The 11,190-nt window shown below is 55.2% G+C and overlaps 1 protein-coding gene across 1 annotated transcript; it reads right to left on the bottom strand.

Annotated features, from left to right (window-relative positions):
- Positions 1–371: 371 nt before the first annotated feature.
- Rhou (ras homolog family member U) lies at positions 372–8,529 on the bottom strand. The gene is made up of 3 exons (XM_027948029.2): positions 8,259–8,529; positions 6,994–7,052; positions 372–3,117 (listed from the first exon to the last, which is right to left on the bottom strand). Exons 1-3 carry the CDS (start codon positions 8,527–8,529, stop codon positions 2,662–2,664), a joined length of 786 nt encoding a protein of 261 aa, XP_027803830.1. The 3' UTR covers positions 372–2,661.
- Between the last annotated feature and the right edge of the window lie 2,661 nt (positions 8,530–11,190).

The following is an 11,190-nucleotide window of genomic DNA, read 5'->3' as shown; positions in this document are numbered from 1 at the left end:
ACCGTCCCCAAGGGCATCAGTCTTCTGGCTTCCAGCCCCTTCCACTTAGCTCAGAGCTCAAACACCTACCTGCACCTACTTGCCTGGTGAAGGGGACAGAGCTGTGCCCATGAGAGGGTCATGGCCCTCAGTCCACCCCACACTATGTGTTGTTGTAGCCTGGATTCCCACTGAGACATACAGCTCAGTGTGCCAGGCATAGGCAAAGGTGCTTGTCATTAGATGGAGCCTCCAGAACCCCTAGGCCTCACATTGCACAGGTGTGATGGCAGAGGGGACATACTCCCTAAAAGTCAGGATGCTTCCCACCCATTTTCACCCAGGTGTGGCTGAGTCTATTCCCTGCAGTAGAAAAGGCAGACATGACATCCTCAGGTCAGAATTTATTTCACACCACCTCATTTACAACATGTTCAAGTACAAGTCTGCCAGTGTCCCTGATCCCTGGAGAAGGAGGGCACAGAGTGGCCAGGCACAAGGCGGGCCTGTCTGGAGAAGACCTGCACCCACTTTGGCTTGGGGTTCCTGGGTGGTCCTTCCTAAGGCTGCCAAGCACAGAATATGTTATAAAAGGCCTCCTTATGTGCTCATGGTGGGAAGAGATGACAGGTCTGGGGCTGGGTACAGGGTTAGGCCAGGATGCCATCCTGGACTGTGGGGACAGGCTGAAGAGATGCTCTCCAGCACACGTCCAGAACCCTCTCTGCAAACCAAGCTGCTCCTCAGCCTGAGGCTCTGAAGTAGACTCTGTATTAACTCCAGCACATGCTTTAAAAAATGCTCAGCCTAAACCCCATTTCACAGACACACAGGACAACCTCGAGCACAGCTGTACCCACACTCTGACCTGTGCAGCAGCCTGCTCAACCCTGCTGCACTGAAGGTCCAGGCATAGAGCCCTGACCACACTGGCACCATGGGCATCCTCTGCTCCCCACTTCCATTTGGGTGCAAGGGGTCCAGTCCTGATGCTCACTGTCCGCTGCACTCACTTCCTGTTTAACGTCACCCACCAGCTCAGGGCTCAGCCCTGCCCACCCGGCACCAGGGCTGCAGAGTGCTGGGCAGCACAGAGGCTGCAACAGGTGTCAGCCCCAGCATCTCAGTGAAGCAACTTCGTTTGCTCAGGTTGGAACAAAATGCTTCAGGAAACTATGACGATGCCAACGTCAACGTGTTGAAAAATCAATAGTAAAGTCTATGCATTTAGTGGTTTAAAGATTAACCTTTGTTAAACAAAGAAATTCTTTCATCTCACTAGCAGGAATAAGGAAGCCCCTAACCTAAAGTATGGAATGACCCTTCACTGTTTTCTATAGAAAAATACAAACTAGATTTTTTTTTTTAAAACATAAAAAAGAACACAGAGCACCAGGACTGTCACATTGGGTTCTCAGGAGGTATCCCCAGCTGCCTCCTGAAGTGGTCTGGGGTTGCCTTGTGCCAGGATTTGGGCCTGGCTGCCTGTGGCCTCTCAGACCACGCTGCTGCAGTATTAGAGGATGCTTGCCTTCAGGAGGGTGGGCTTTAAGATCCCCTGAAGAACATATGCATGTGTGGCGCCTGTCATCCCCAGCCAGGAAGTGACCAAGTGGTCCTGTACAGACCTGGCCCCCTCGGGCTGGAAGCCACTGGACACCTGGCTGGTTGTTCTAGCAGCTCTCAAGAGACCTTCTCCTTAGTTTTGTTTTAAAGTGGTCTCAAGCTTGTTTACATTAAGATACACTTAAAATCACCCCAAGGGTATGATACAGTATCTGTTCACAGAAGCAGAGACAAGGGTCCCGAGTCACCTAATCTGCTTCCCACTAACATTTAAAGTCTGAACCCTCAACAAACATAGCTGCCTGCACATGTGTATGCACAGAGAAGGACCTAGGAAAGAAGGATCACTGGGTCCCACAGAATCTGCACTGGCCTTTCAGGGGTCTGCTTTCCTGCAGAGGGTGGTGACAGTGTGGAAGCTAAGACCCTCTGCTTGGTTGCCACACTGGATGGTGTGGTGCGAGGCCCGTCCTGAGGGCCCGGAGCACCACTGTGACCTCCGGCCATTGATCCCTGGGGGAGATGGGCACTGGCCCCCATGGCTGCTCAGGGCATTCGGTGGTGCGTGCTAGGCATGGGCAAGACTGGCCTGCATATCTGAAACACCATGCACACTGTCCTTCCGTCTATACTGTGCTGGTTCTTTAAAATCTCAAGCAGCTGAGCATCACTCAATGGCCAGAGATGGCTTGAGATGTTGTGGCAGAGGTGCCCATTATTTCCCAGATCTTTCCTCTTATTGAAAGCAGTGTTCACTTGGTCTCCGGAAGCACTGTTCCCACCAGGGCTGACATGCGGTGAAGCCCAGGCCCTGGCAGCACCCCCCATCCCCAAGAGGGGCGCAGCCATCGTCCCTGTCCATCCTGCTGACACCGTGAAATAGCAAACTCTTGATCCTGACAGCAGACTTGAGCCTTTTTCATATCAGACATAAATTAATCCAGAGGCTGAGAGCTCTAAACTTCCAGTTACAGAACATTCTTAAATTACAACTTCCTTAACTTACTTATCTCACATCAGAAGTAAACAGACAGGAAACTAAAGCCAGGGCAGAGGATGGGCCACCTGGGGGCTCTGAAATGAGTCGTCAGGCATGGGCTTGGTCGCGTGGCTGCCTCAGGCCAGGCAGCAGGACTTCCTCCACCAGGACCTGGACAAGTCCCTCACTTTGTCCGGAGTCCTGCTCTTACACTTCCTGGGCTGCTGCTGGGAGTCTGCATGCTGGATCCCAGCCATGATGGCGGCATCAAAGACCTCCTTGAGGTTTTTCTGAGTCAAGGCCGAGCATTCCACATAGGAGGCGGCTTTGATTTCCTCTGCACACAGCTTGGCTGCCTCCTCAGGCACAGGCTTCTCCCTGCCTTTGTCCAGCTCAATGAGCACTTTGACATCTTCTCTGAGGTCTGACTGTGTCCCCACCAGGATGATGGGCACTTTGGGGCAGTGGCACCGGATCTCAGGCACCCACTTCTCGTTGACATTCTGGAAAGAGGTGGGGCTCACCACGCTGAAGCAGAGCAGGAAGATGTCAGCATTGGTGTAGCACAGGGGTCTCAGCTTGTCAAACTCATCCTGCAACCAAGCACACACTGGTCACCCTGGTTAGCTCTTGCCAGCAGAAGGCCCTCTTAACCTGCTTCCTAGAAGGCCTGGCTGTACCAGGAAGCCCATGGTCCCCCCAGGAAGAGCCAGCATCCAAAACTGCTTCACTGCCTGTCCCAGACACAGGCACAGCAGCGTCCACCCCAGGCCAACAAGGCCCTAGAGCCCATGGCCCGAGGCCCCCAGTGCTGTGATCACCCTGCTGAGCACATGGGAAGGTGCTTGAGCAGTGGGTCTGGAGACTGCTTTTATCTGGCCTTCAGACCAGAGTGACCCAGACTTACTATCACCTCTGGGGACTAACCATTCTTCTGAAAGTCAGAGTGTGCCTGCACTAACCCCAGACCCCACCTGATCCTGCAAGACGTCTGTTGGCACAGCCCCCTCCTCAAGACCCCAGCCCTTCCCTCCCCATGACAGGGTGAACCATGCTGTCACCCACCTGCCTGTCACCCACAGCACAAAGCATTGTTTCAGACCCAGATCAAGCCAGAGCAGCGCTGGGGACCCTGTGAGGTCTCTGGCACCAGCAATCAGGGCACTCTGTCCCTTGGTGTCCCTCACAGACACTGGTCATCATGCTCACATTCTGGCTGTAGACCCTCCCTCCCTTCCTCCTTTTCTCTTAAACTTCTTTGCTCCTGCATTGACCTCTGACAGCACCAGGGGCCTCCAGGCACAGGGCTGGGACAGATGAGCCAGAGAACGGGCACCCCCTGCACAATGAAGACAGCTGGGCCAAATGTGGGAGTGGACCAGCAGTGGGTGCCCACATGCGTGGATATTCCTTTACAATCACCACTAGTGGCCACACACCAGACACCTCCTACAACCAGGCCTAGCTGCGAGGGCTGGGCTGTAGACAGCATGACGGGTATGCCAGTCAGTACCTCCTCCAGTCGGTCTCCCCAGAGCCTGGCAGCACCACGGCCAACCACCACCGAGAGCTCTCTCCTCCCCTAGGAGTATCCTGCACCTCTTGTTCATGAGTAAGACATACACCTGTGGACACTGCCTCCGGCATGACATCAAGAAAACACCAGGCACACCCAGGTCTCAGAACCACTGGCATTCCCTCACTAGCCCCATACAGTGTGCCACTCTTTGCCAGGCCTTCCTCTGCATGGAGGACTCCTGTGATGCCTCCTGCCCTGCACTTCCTCCCTCTGAGGCCCCGAGTCTCCACCTGGGGAAACAGCCAACCAGCCACACAACAGGAATGAGCACAGCCTCTGCTCACAGGCACTGCAGATGGACCCTGAGACAGGACTCACACCTTTTAGTGCCAATCCTGGGCTGCAAGAATCAATGCAGAAACCCAACCAGGAGGTTCAGCAATGAAGACCTCTGCAAGAGCAGCTCCACCTGCCCTCAGGAGCCTGCAGTAGGCCTGTAGTGTAGATGCCTCACAGAACTTGCTTTGGGGTGGGATGGCAGATACGGGCCAAGACCCACTGGTCAGGCTGATGTGCTACTTTGTTTTGTTAGTATGAAGCTTTTCCCAAGTGCCTCAGGGGTCAAAGGCTGAAGAATTCTGGGCTGTGGGAGCAGACCCCTCTCCTTCAGTGATCCTCCCTTCTTGCATGCATGGCCGTCTGTCCACCTTCACCCTAGCTGTGCCTGAGACTGTGAGTCAGGCATTCAGAGCTGCATCTGTCATGTGTGGAGATCCACAGGCACCACAAGTGCCTTCCTCACTGACTGCCTCCTGCAGTAGCAGCACCCTTGCTCACAGGCCATTGGGGTCAGTGGCTCACAGGCCACAGGGGTCAGTCGCTCACACTCCTGCCCAGAGGAAGGAAAGTTCCTTGGTTGGGCCACAGAGAGCCTGGCAAGTGTCACAGCAAGCCCTCAGACAGTAGCTGGCCAGATAGGACAATGAGGGTAGAAAAGGATGACCACCTCTGACCAGTCCTACTACCATCATGACACCCCCTGACTGGCACCTTGGAGCAGACCTGACCTTGGCCAGCAACATGCACTTCTCTTATGGAGCTCTGCAGCTGGCTTTCTGTGGGTCTTTGGAGTACAGCAATTCCCAGCAAATGACATGGGACACAGGAGGACTATCTACAAACAAAGCCACCAACTTGGCACTGAGACCTCTTCCTGAATTATAAGCATCCTTTGTGAATGTGTTTCTAAAATGGTTCTTGTGCCCTCCTGACTTTTAAAGAAAAACTACGAAGGAAAATGCCAACTCCTTCTCCACAATTCAGTCCCTTTTAAAATGTTTTCTGGGTGAAAACACTACTCCTGTTTCAAGAGCCTGCCTGGAGCTTTCCACCAGGCCCACCACCTGCCCAGCAGAGGCCTTCCCCTGTGGTGCTCCTTTCCTTGGCGAGCTCCCAGACACCAGCTCCTCTTCCCAGGAACTTCAGAGCTGTGGAGGGCAGGCCCATGGCTAAGCTGCACACCTGGGGCCCAGCACTCCGCCCACCATCTGCTCGGAGCCATGTGGACTCTGCAAGGCACTGTGTATGTGCATGGCCAGGCATGAGTGCCCAGCTCAGCACTGTCTCCTGGGGAGAGCAGCCTTCCCAGGGAGCCTGGTGGTAGGCAGGGATGCTGTGGGGCAGGAGCCTGGGGTCTGTTCCTGGGGACGCCTTGTGTCTTCCAACATTCTGTCCTGTTCCCAGGCTGCTGCTCCACAGGAGCCTATGGATCCTGGGCCACTCTTCAGCCAACCTTAACGATGGGAAAAACCAGGCCCCTCAGCTTACAAAGAAATGCCTCCCATGGCATTCAGAAAGAGCAAGTGCAGAAGAGACTGCGCTGACTTTCTGGTCCCACAGCAAAGATGTAGGGCCATGTTGGGGTCTCCCTCCCTACAAAGGATATGAGATGTCTCAGGCTGGGCTTTAACTTGCTGCTGTTCTGGGAGGACCACAGCTGCCCAGATTCATGTGACCTCAATGTCTGTACAATAAAATCTGCCCTTACCCTGAACTGCTGTTCCAGAGTGGGTGAGCAGCTTGGGAGCCCTGTCTTGGATGTGGCACTGTGACCCTGCAAAGCCAGCTCGCTCATAAGCCTGATATCCTGGGATGGCATCTCAGCAGAGCACACTTCTACCTGCCCGTGGAGCAGCCCCAGCATTGGGCCTGACTCCTTACCTACTGGAGAGACAAGTCCAACAACAGCCACCCAGCAAGCTCAGCACAGGTGCTCACAGGGCACGTGTGAGCTTGGGGACTTGAGCAACTAGGGGGGTGAGGTGGGGTGACCAGGTGGAAACTTCTCCAGGGAACACCATGGGGACCCATGCTGTTCCTTCATCACTGCCTGGCTGTTTCCCAACACCCAGACTCTGGACAAGAGTCCATGCCCTGGTCTGGAAAGAGCAAGGCACTGCTCATGCCTCTCTCCAGCTCAGGACTGCCCTGGCCACTGCTTCTCTGCTCCAGGGCTGGGGCTGATCCCGGAGAATCAACTGTAGCTACAGAAGCAGATCCCTTACTGGTGCATGTTCCACCTTTTCTTGAGCAAATTTCTTAAATATCTGGCTCTCTGGTCTTTAATATCACCAAAGCATCACAGCATGTTTCAATAAAACTAGAAAGCAAGGGATAACAGAAATTCCTGTGAGATAAGGGCTATTTCTGCCCAGGGTCCCCTGCTGGCCAGAATGAAGGCAGCCAAACCCTGTTTTGCTAGTTCCAGAGGTGGCCTCTTCTGCTTCCTCCCACCACCCTCCAAAGGGGCCACAGCAGGGCAGGGCTTGCTCCACCAGGCTTCGCACAACCCAGTTACCAAGGGAATTGTTTGGAAATACAGTCAAAGGTCATCTGGAAGCCTTTACAAGGCTGCTTCCTCTCCAGCACTGAGTGGTAACATGATACTGACCTGTCCTGCTGTGTCACAGAGCTGGAGTCTCACAGGCCGCCCGTCCACTGACACCACAGCTTGAAAACAAGACGAGATGATTATCAGGAAGTTTCTCAGCCCCAAACCCTCTGCTTCCAAACCCCTCTGCTCCAGTTCTGGGTCCTCCCAGTCCTCCCATGAACTAAGTAAAACAAGGAGGCCCATGGAGCATTCTCCTACACAAACCCCAATGCCAGGAGCCAGGCAGCAGACCCAGAGTCCCTGGTGGCTCCTCTGAAGGGCCTGTGCTTTTCTCACAGCCCTTGAAGATTTATTTTCCTGTCACACTTGTTACAAAGACCTAAAAGCAACACAGAGGGCTAAGTGGGAAACAGTTCTGCTGTTTTACATCAGTGGGAAACCTCCCAGATAACTCTGTTTCCCAGGGAAACAGCTGCCTGACTTTAGGGCTGATCCTAAAACTGCAGCCTTAGAGACTTGTGCAAACACAGGCTGCACATGGTCCCGTGCCTAGAAGAGGGCACCTCTCATATCCCTCCATCCCCAAGGAGGACTAAACAGAAGAGGAGAAAAGCCTGGCCAGCTTTCCCCTAGGTCAGCATGTGGGTGGGGAGGCCTGTGAAGGTCCTATAGAATTAAACCACTTTATCCTTCTGCTCAACCCAGTTGTTTACACGTATTCACACTAGTCAGCTGGGAGAGAGGCCAAGCAATACAGTGCCTGGGAACCCCTCACACTACACCTTGTAGGTAGCTTACTCTAAGGTGCAGGAAATCAGGCCCTGCCAGCAGGAGTGCAGAGATCAGAAAAGCAATTTTTTAAAAGGAGCAAGTCAGGTTGTGTTTCGCTCAAGTGTCTGTGAATTAAACTTTTTCTTAAATTCCTGAAAGAGTGGATAATCAAGATAAAGGAGCCCTTTATCTTCCCAGGACACAGCACCCCTTAGGTACGAACTCGAAGGAGCTTAAAGAACAGCGCCAACAATCCGAAGCAGAGCCAGCGAGGGCGGAGCGCTGGCCAGGGCCCCGCGCCGCCCCGGAGAAGGATGGTGGGGCGACCAGAGCCTCACCGGCATGCGGGGCCAGCTCACCATGGCTAGTTCTCGGGTGCCTCGGAGCGGGGACGCGCGGGCGAGCCCGGCCGCCGGGCGAGGGGCGACGGGGCCGCAGGTGACCCACCTGCCATGGGCTCGCCCGCAGCCCTCCCGCCCGCAGCACTGACCCGCCCTCGCCCAGAGCCCAGGCCCTGTGGCCGCCGGGCCGCGCCCCGCCCCGCCGCTCACCCGAGAAGTTGTCGAAGGCGGTGGGGATGTACTCGGTGGGGTAGCCGTTGGTGGTGTAGCTCACCACCAGGCTGGTCTTGCCCACCGCGCCGTCTCCGACCAGCACGCATTTGACGCTACGCCCCTCGGCGCCGCCCGCACGCCCCCGGCCCCCCGGCGCCCCGGGCCCGCGCGCCCCGCGCCCCCCGCGTTCCCGGCGAGGCGGCACAGGCGGCGCGGGCAGAGGCTCGCAGCGGCCGGGCAGCGCGGGCCGCCCCTGCTGCGGGGCCATCGCGCGGCCGCGGGGCGAGGACCAGCTGCCGGGGCGGACAAAGGCGCGAGGTCGCCGCTGCGCGGGGCGGCTCTGCCCGCGGCCGCGAGGTGGCCGAGCCTGCTCCGCCCGGCTTCCCGGCGACGCGGGCGGGCGGGGAAAGAGGCGGGTCTGGCGGCGCCGTCCCCGCGCCGAGGCCACAGCGCCCCCGCCTGCGCGCCGCGCCCCTGCACCGCGCCGCCTCCCGCGAGCTGGCCGCTCGCCCAGCGCGCCGCGCGCTGCGGAGCCCGCTGGAGACCCGAGCTCCTTCTGCTTCCCGGCTGGCTGGCCGTGTTTTTGGCCCCTGCTCCCACGACTTGCCGCTGCGTCCTCCTTCCCTGTTTCCCCTATACCCCTAATCTGCCCCCTGACCCTGTCTTCCCTCCTTCCTCCCCTGCATCCCTCCTCCACTCTTTTCGTGCTTCCCACATTCTCTCTCCCTTTTCCCCCTTTCCTCTGCTACCTCTGCTCCCCTTGCCCCTGCTCCCCAGCTTCTCTCTCCTCGCCCTCTTTCCGGACCCTCCTTATCCCCTGCTCCTCTTGCAGTGCTCCAGCAAGTTTCTCTGTAGTCCCAATTTCTTCATTTACTTAAATGTAATTTGCTGAAATTAGTATTATCTAGAAGGAAAAAAGCTTTCTTTGCCTTTCCTCTCTCTGCACTCATGCATGTGATCACAGGAGGACTGCACTTTGGGCCTGGTCGTCCTTCTGAGGCTCCTGGCTTGCCTGTGGGGTGAGAAGAACCACCTGCTGTGAACATGGTGAAGACAGGAGCCAATAAACACTGAGCCTTTACTATGCGCCAGATTCTGCTATGCTCACTCTGTCTGAAGGGATTCCTCTAACCCTAGAATTACCTGTACCCACCTTACAGACAGGAAAACCTGGGGTATAGTGATGTTCAGCAATCTGTTTCCAAAACAAGCTAGGGAGCAACAGACCAGGATCCAGACCAGAAGAGAGCTTCCCAGCACCTTGTTTGCAGTGTGAACAGTGGAAACCAGACTCCAGAGTTCAGAATGCTCAGAAGTAGCAGTGCAGGGCAGATACGCCAAGAGGCCGGAGCCCAAATCCTGGGCTGCCCGCTGCCAGCTGCCAGAAGCACCCTCCATGGCCGGGTGAAAGCAGCTGTGAAACACCAGAACAGGGTTTCCAGGATGCTGCCGGGTTTCTGTTCTCGCGATTAAAAGGCTCAGGGGTCACTCCAGTTAAACTGGGAGTTAAACTGGGCTAACTGAGCTGCGCAAAATAACCACACAAGAGACACAAATACCTTATTCTTTGGGGTCGCTGTGATGGCTCCTCTGAGAGCGTGGGCGGACCCTTTTATTGAGGAGAAGCTATTCAAATGAGGCAAGGGGTCAGGTTTCAGGGGGCTGAGTCTATCTTCATGATGTCCACTGTCAGCAGGTTGACTGACACCTGGGTAGGCCACACCCAAGGGCACAGTAAGAGAAGGGGACACACACAAGGCACTTCCATGGAAGATTCTATCCTAAACAGGGCCAGGGGTTATATTACAAAGGAACAGGTGAGCATAGCTTCACCCATGGGGCTGTAGCAAGACACACCCATGCCCGAGACACCAACCCTCAAACCCAAGAAGGGTGGGGAAAGCTCTGCCACATTTCTGTGACTGAGCGCCTCAGCACCCAGCCGAGGAGTGTGACTCAGTCACGTGCAAGGTTGGTCTCTAACGGTCTCCCACAGGATGCAAATGCAGGACCCTCGGACTTGGCCTGCAGTGACCTGGAGAGCCCAGTGGAACCAAAGTCTCCCCTGAGCAGAATGTGAAGAACAGGGCCTCCTCAACCTCTGCAAGAAGACAGGGGTGCCACCTACAGTTGCAGGAAAGGCCAAAATAAGGAGAGGCTGGAAAGTCCAAGGTTGCAGCCAATCTGTCCTCCATTGCCCCAACCCTAAATGGCTTAAATGCCTTCTCTAAGGCCCAGCAGGAGGCCCAGATTGACCATGCCTGTCTTCTTGACTGTCAACCTACAATAAAGCTCTTGTGCCATAGTATTGACTTCTCTGCACATCCACCAAGGGCTCTCTGGGATGTCTGGCGGTGTTGGCAGTGTGGGTCCTGGGGCCCTTCTGCGTGGTGGCAGATCCTGTGTTCTTGCAGGTGGTGACTATGTCACCTGAGACCTGTGAGCACAGGCACCTGTACCTGCACAAAGGCATGTAATAGCAGTTCAGCAAGGGTACAAAGCTGCACAACTAAAGAGTAAACAGATGCATTAATTGTGGAATATGTCATGCTGCTCAGTCAAAAATGGACAAGAATGAGTTGCACACAGCAAGGGATGAAGAAGCCAAGCATGCAGGAATATCATCATTGGACTTGATGTATGAGGTCTGGAAAGGGGAGGAACCCCCAGGCTGTGTGTCCACACGGTCAGGAAGGGGGGAGGAGCTGGGTGCCTTGTCTCTGGAGTCCTTCTCTCCATCTGAGTGGAGAGTTCATGATCCGTCTTTACAGCATTATAATCAGGCCATGTTGGTTTTATTCACTTTCATGAATTATACTTTATTTCAGAATGGTCAAAAATATTTAAGCCTATAAATCCTACTAAATAGGACTTGTGGTTATTTGCACTCCAAAGAGCTGTGTGCCTGAGCCCAGCACAGGGCTAAACA

The sequence above is a fragment of the Marmota flaviventris genome, chromosome 12 (assembly GCF_047511675.1).
Source record: "Marmota flaviventris isolate mMarFla1 chromosome 12, mMarFla1.hap1, whole genome shotgun sequence".
In the NCBI taxonomy this organism is placed as follows: domain Eukaryota; kingdom Metazoa; phylum Chordata; class Mammalia; order Rodentia; family Sciuridae; genus Marmota; species Marmota flaviventris.
The sequence above is the reverse complement of the archived record's forward strand: the minus strand, read 5'-3'. Positions and strand labels throughout refer to the sequence as shown.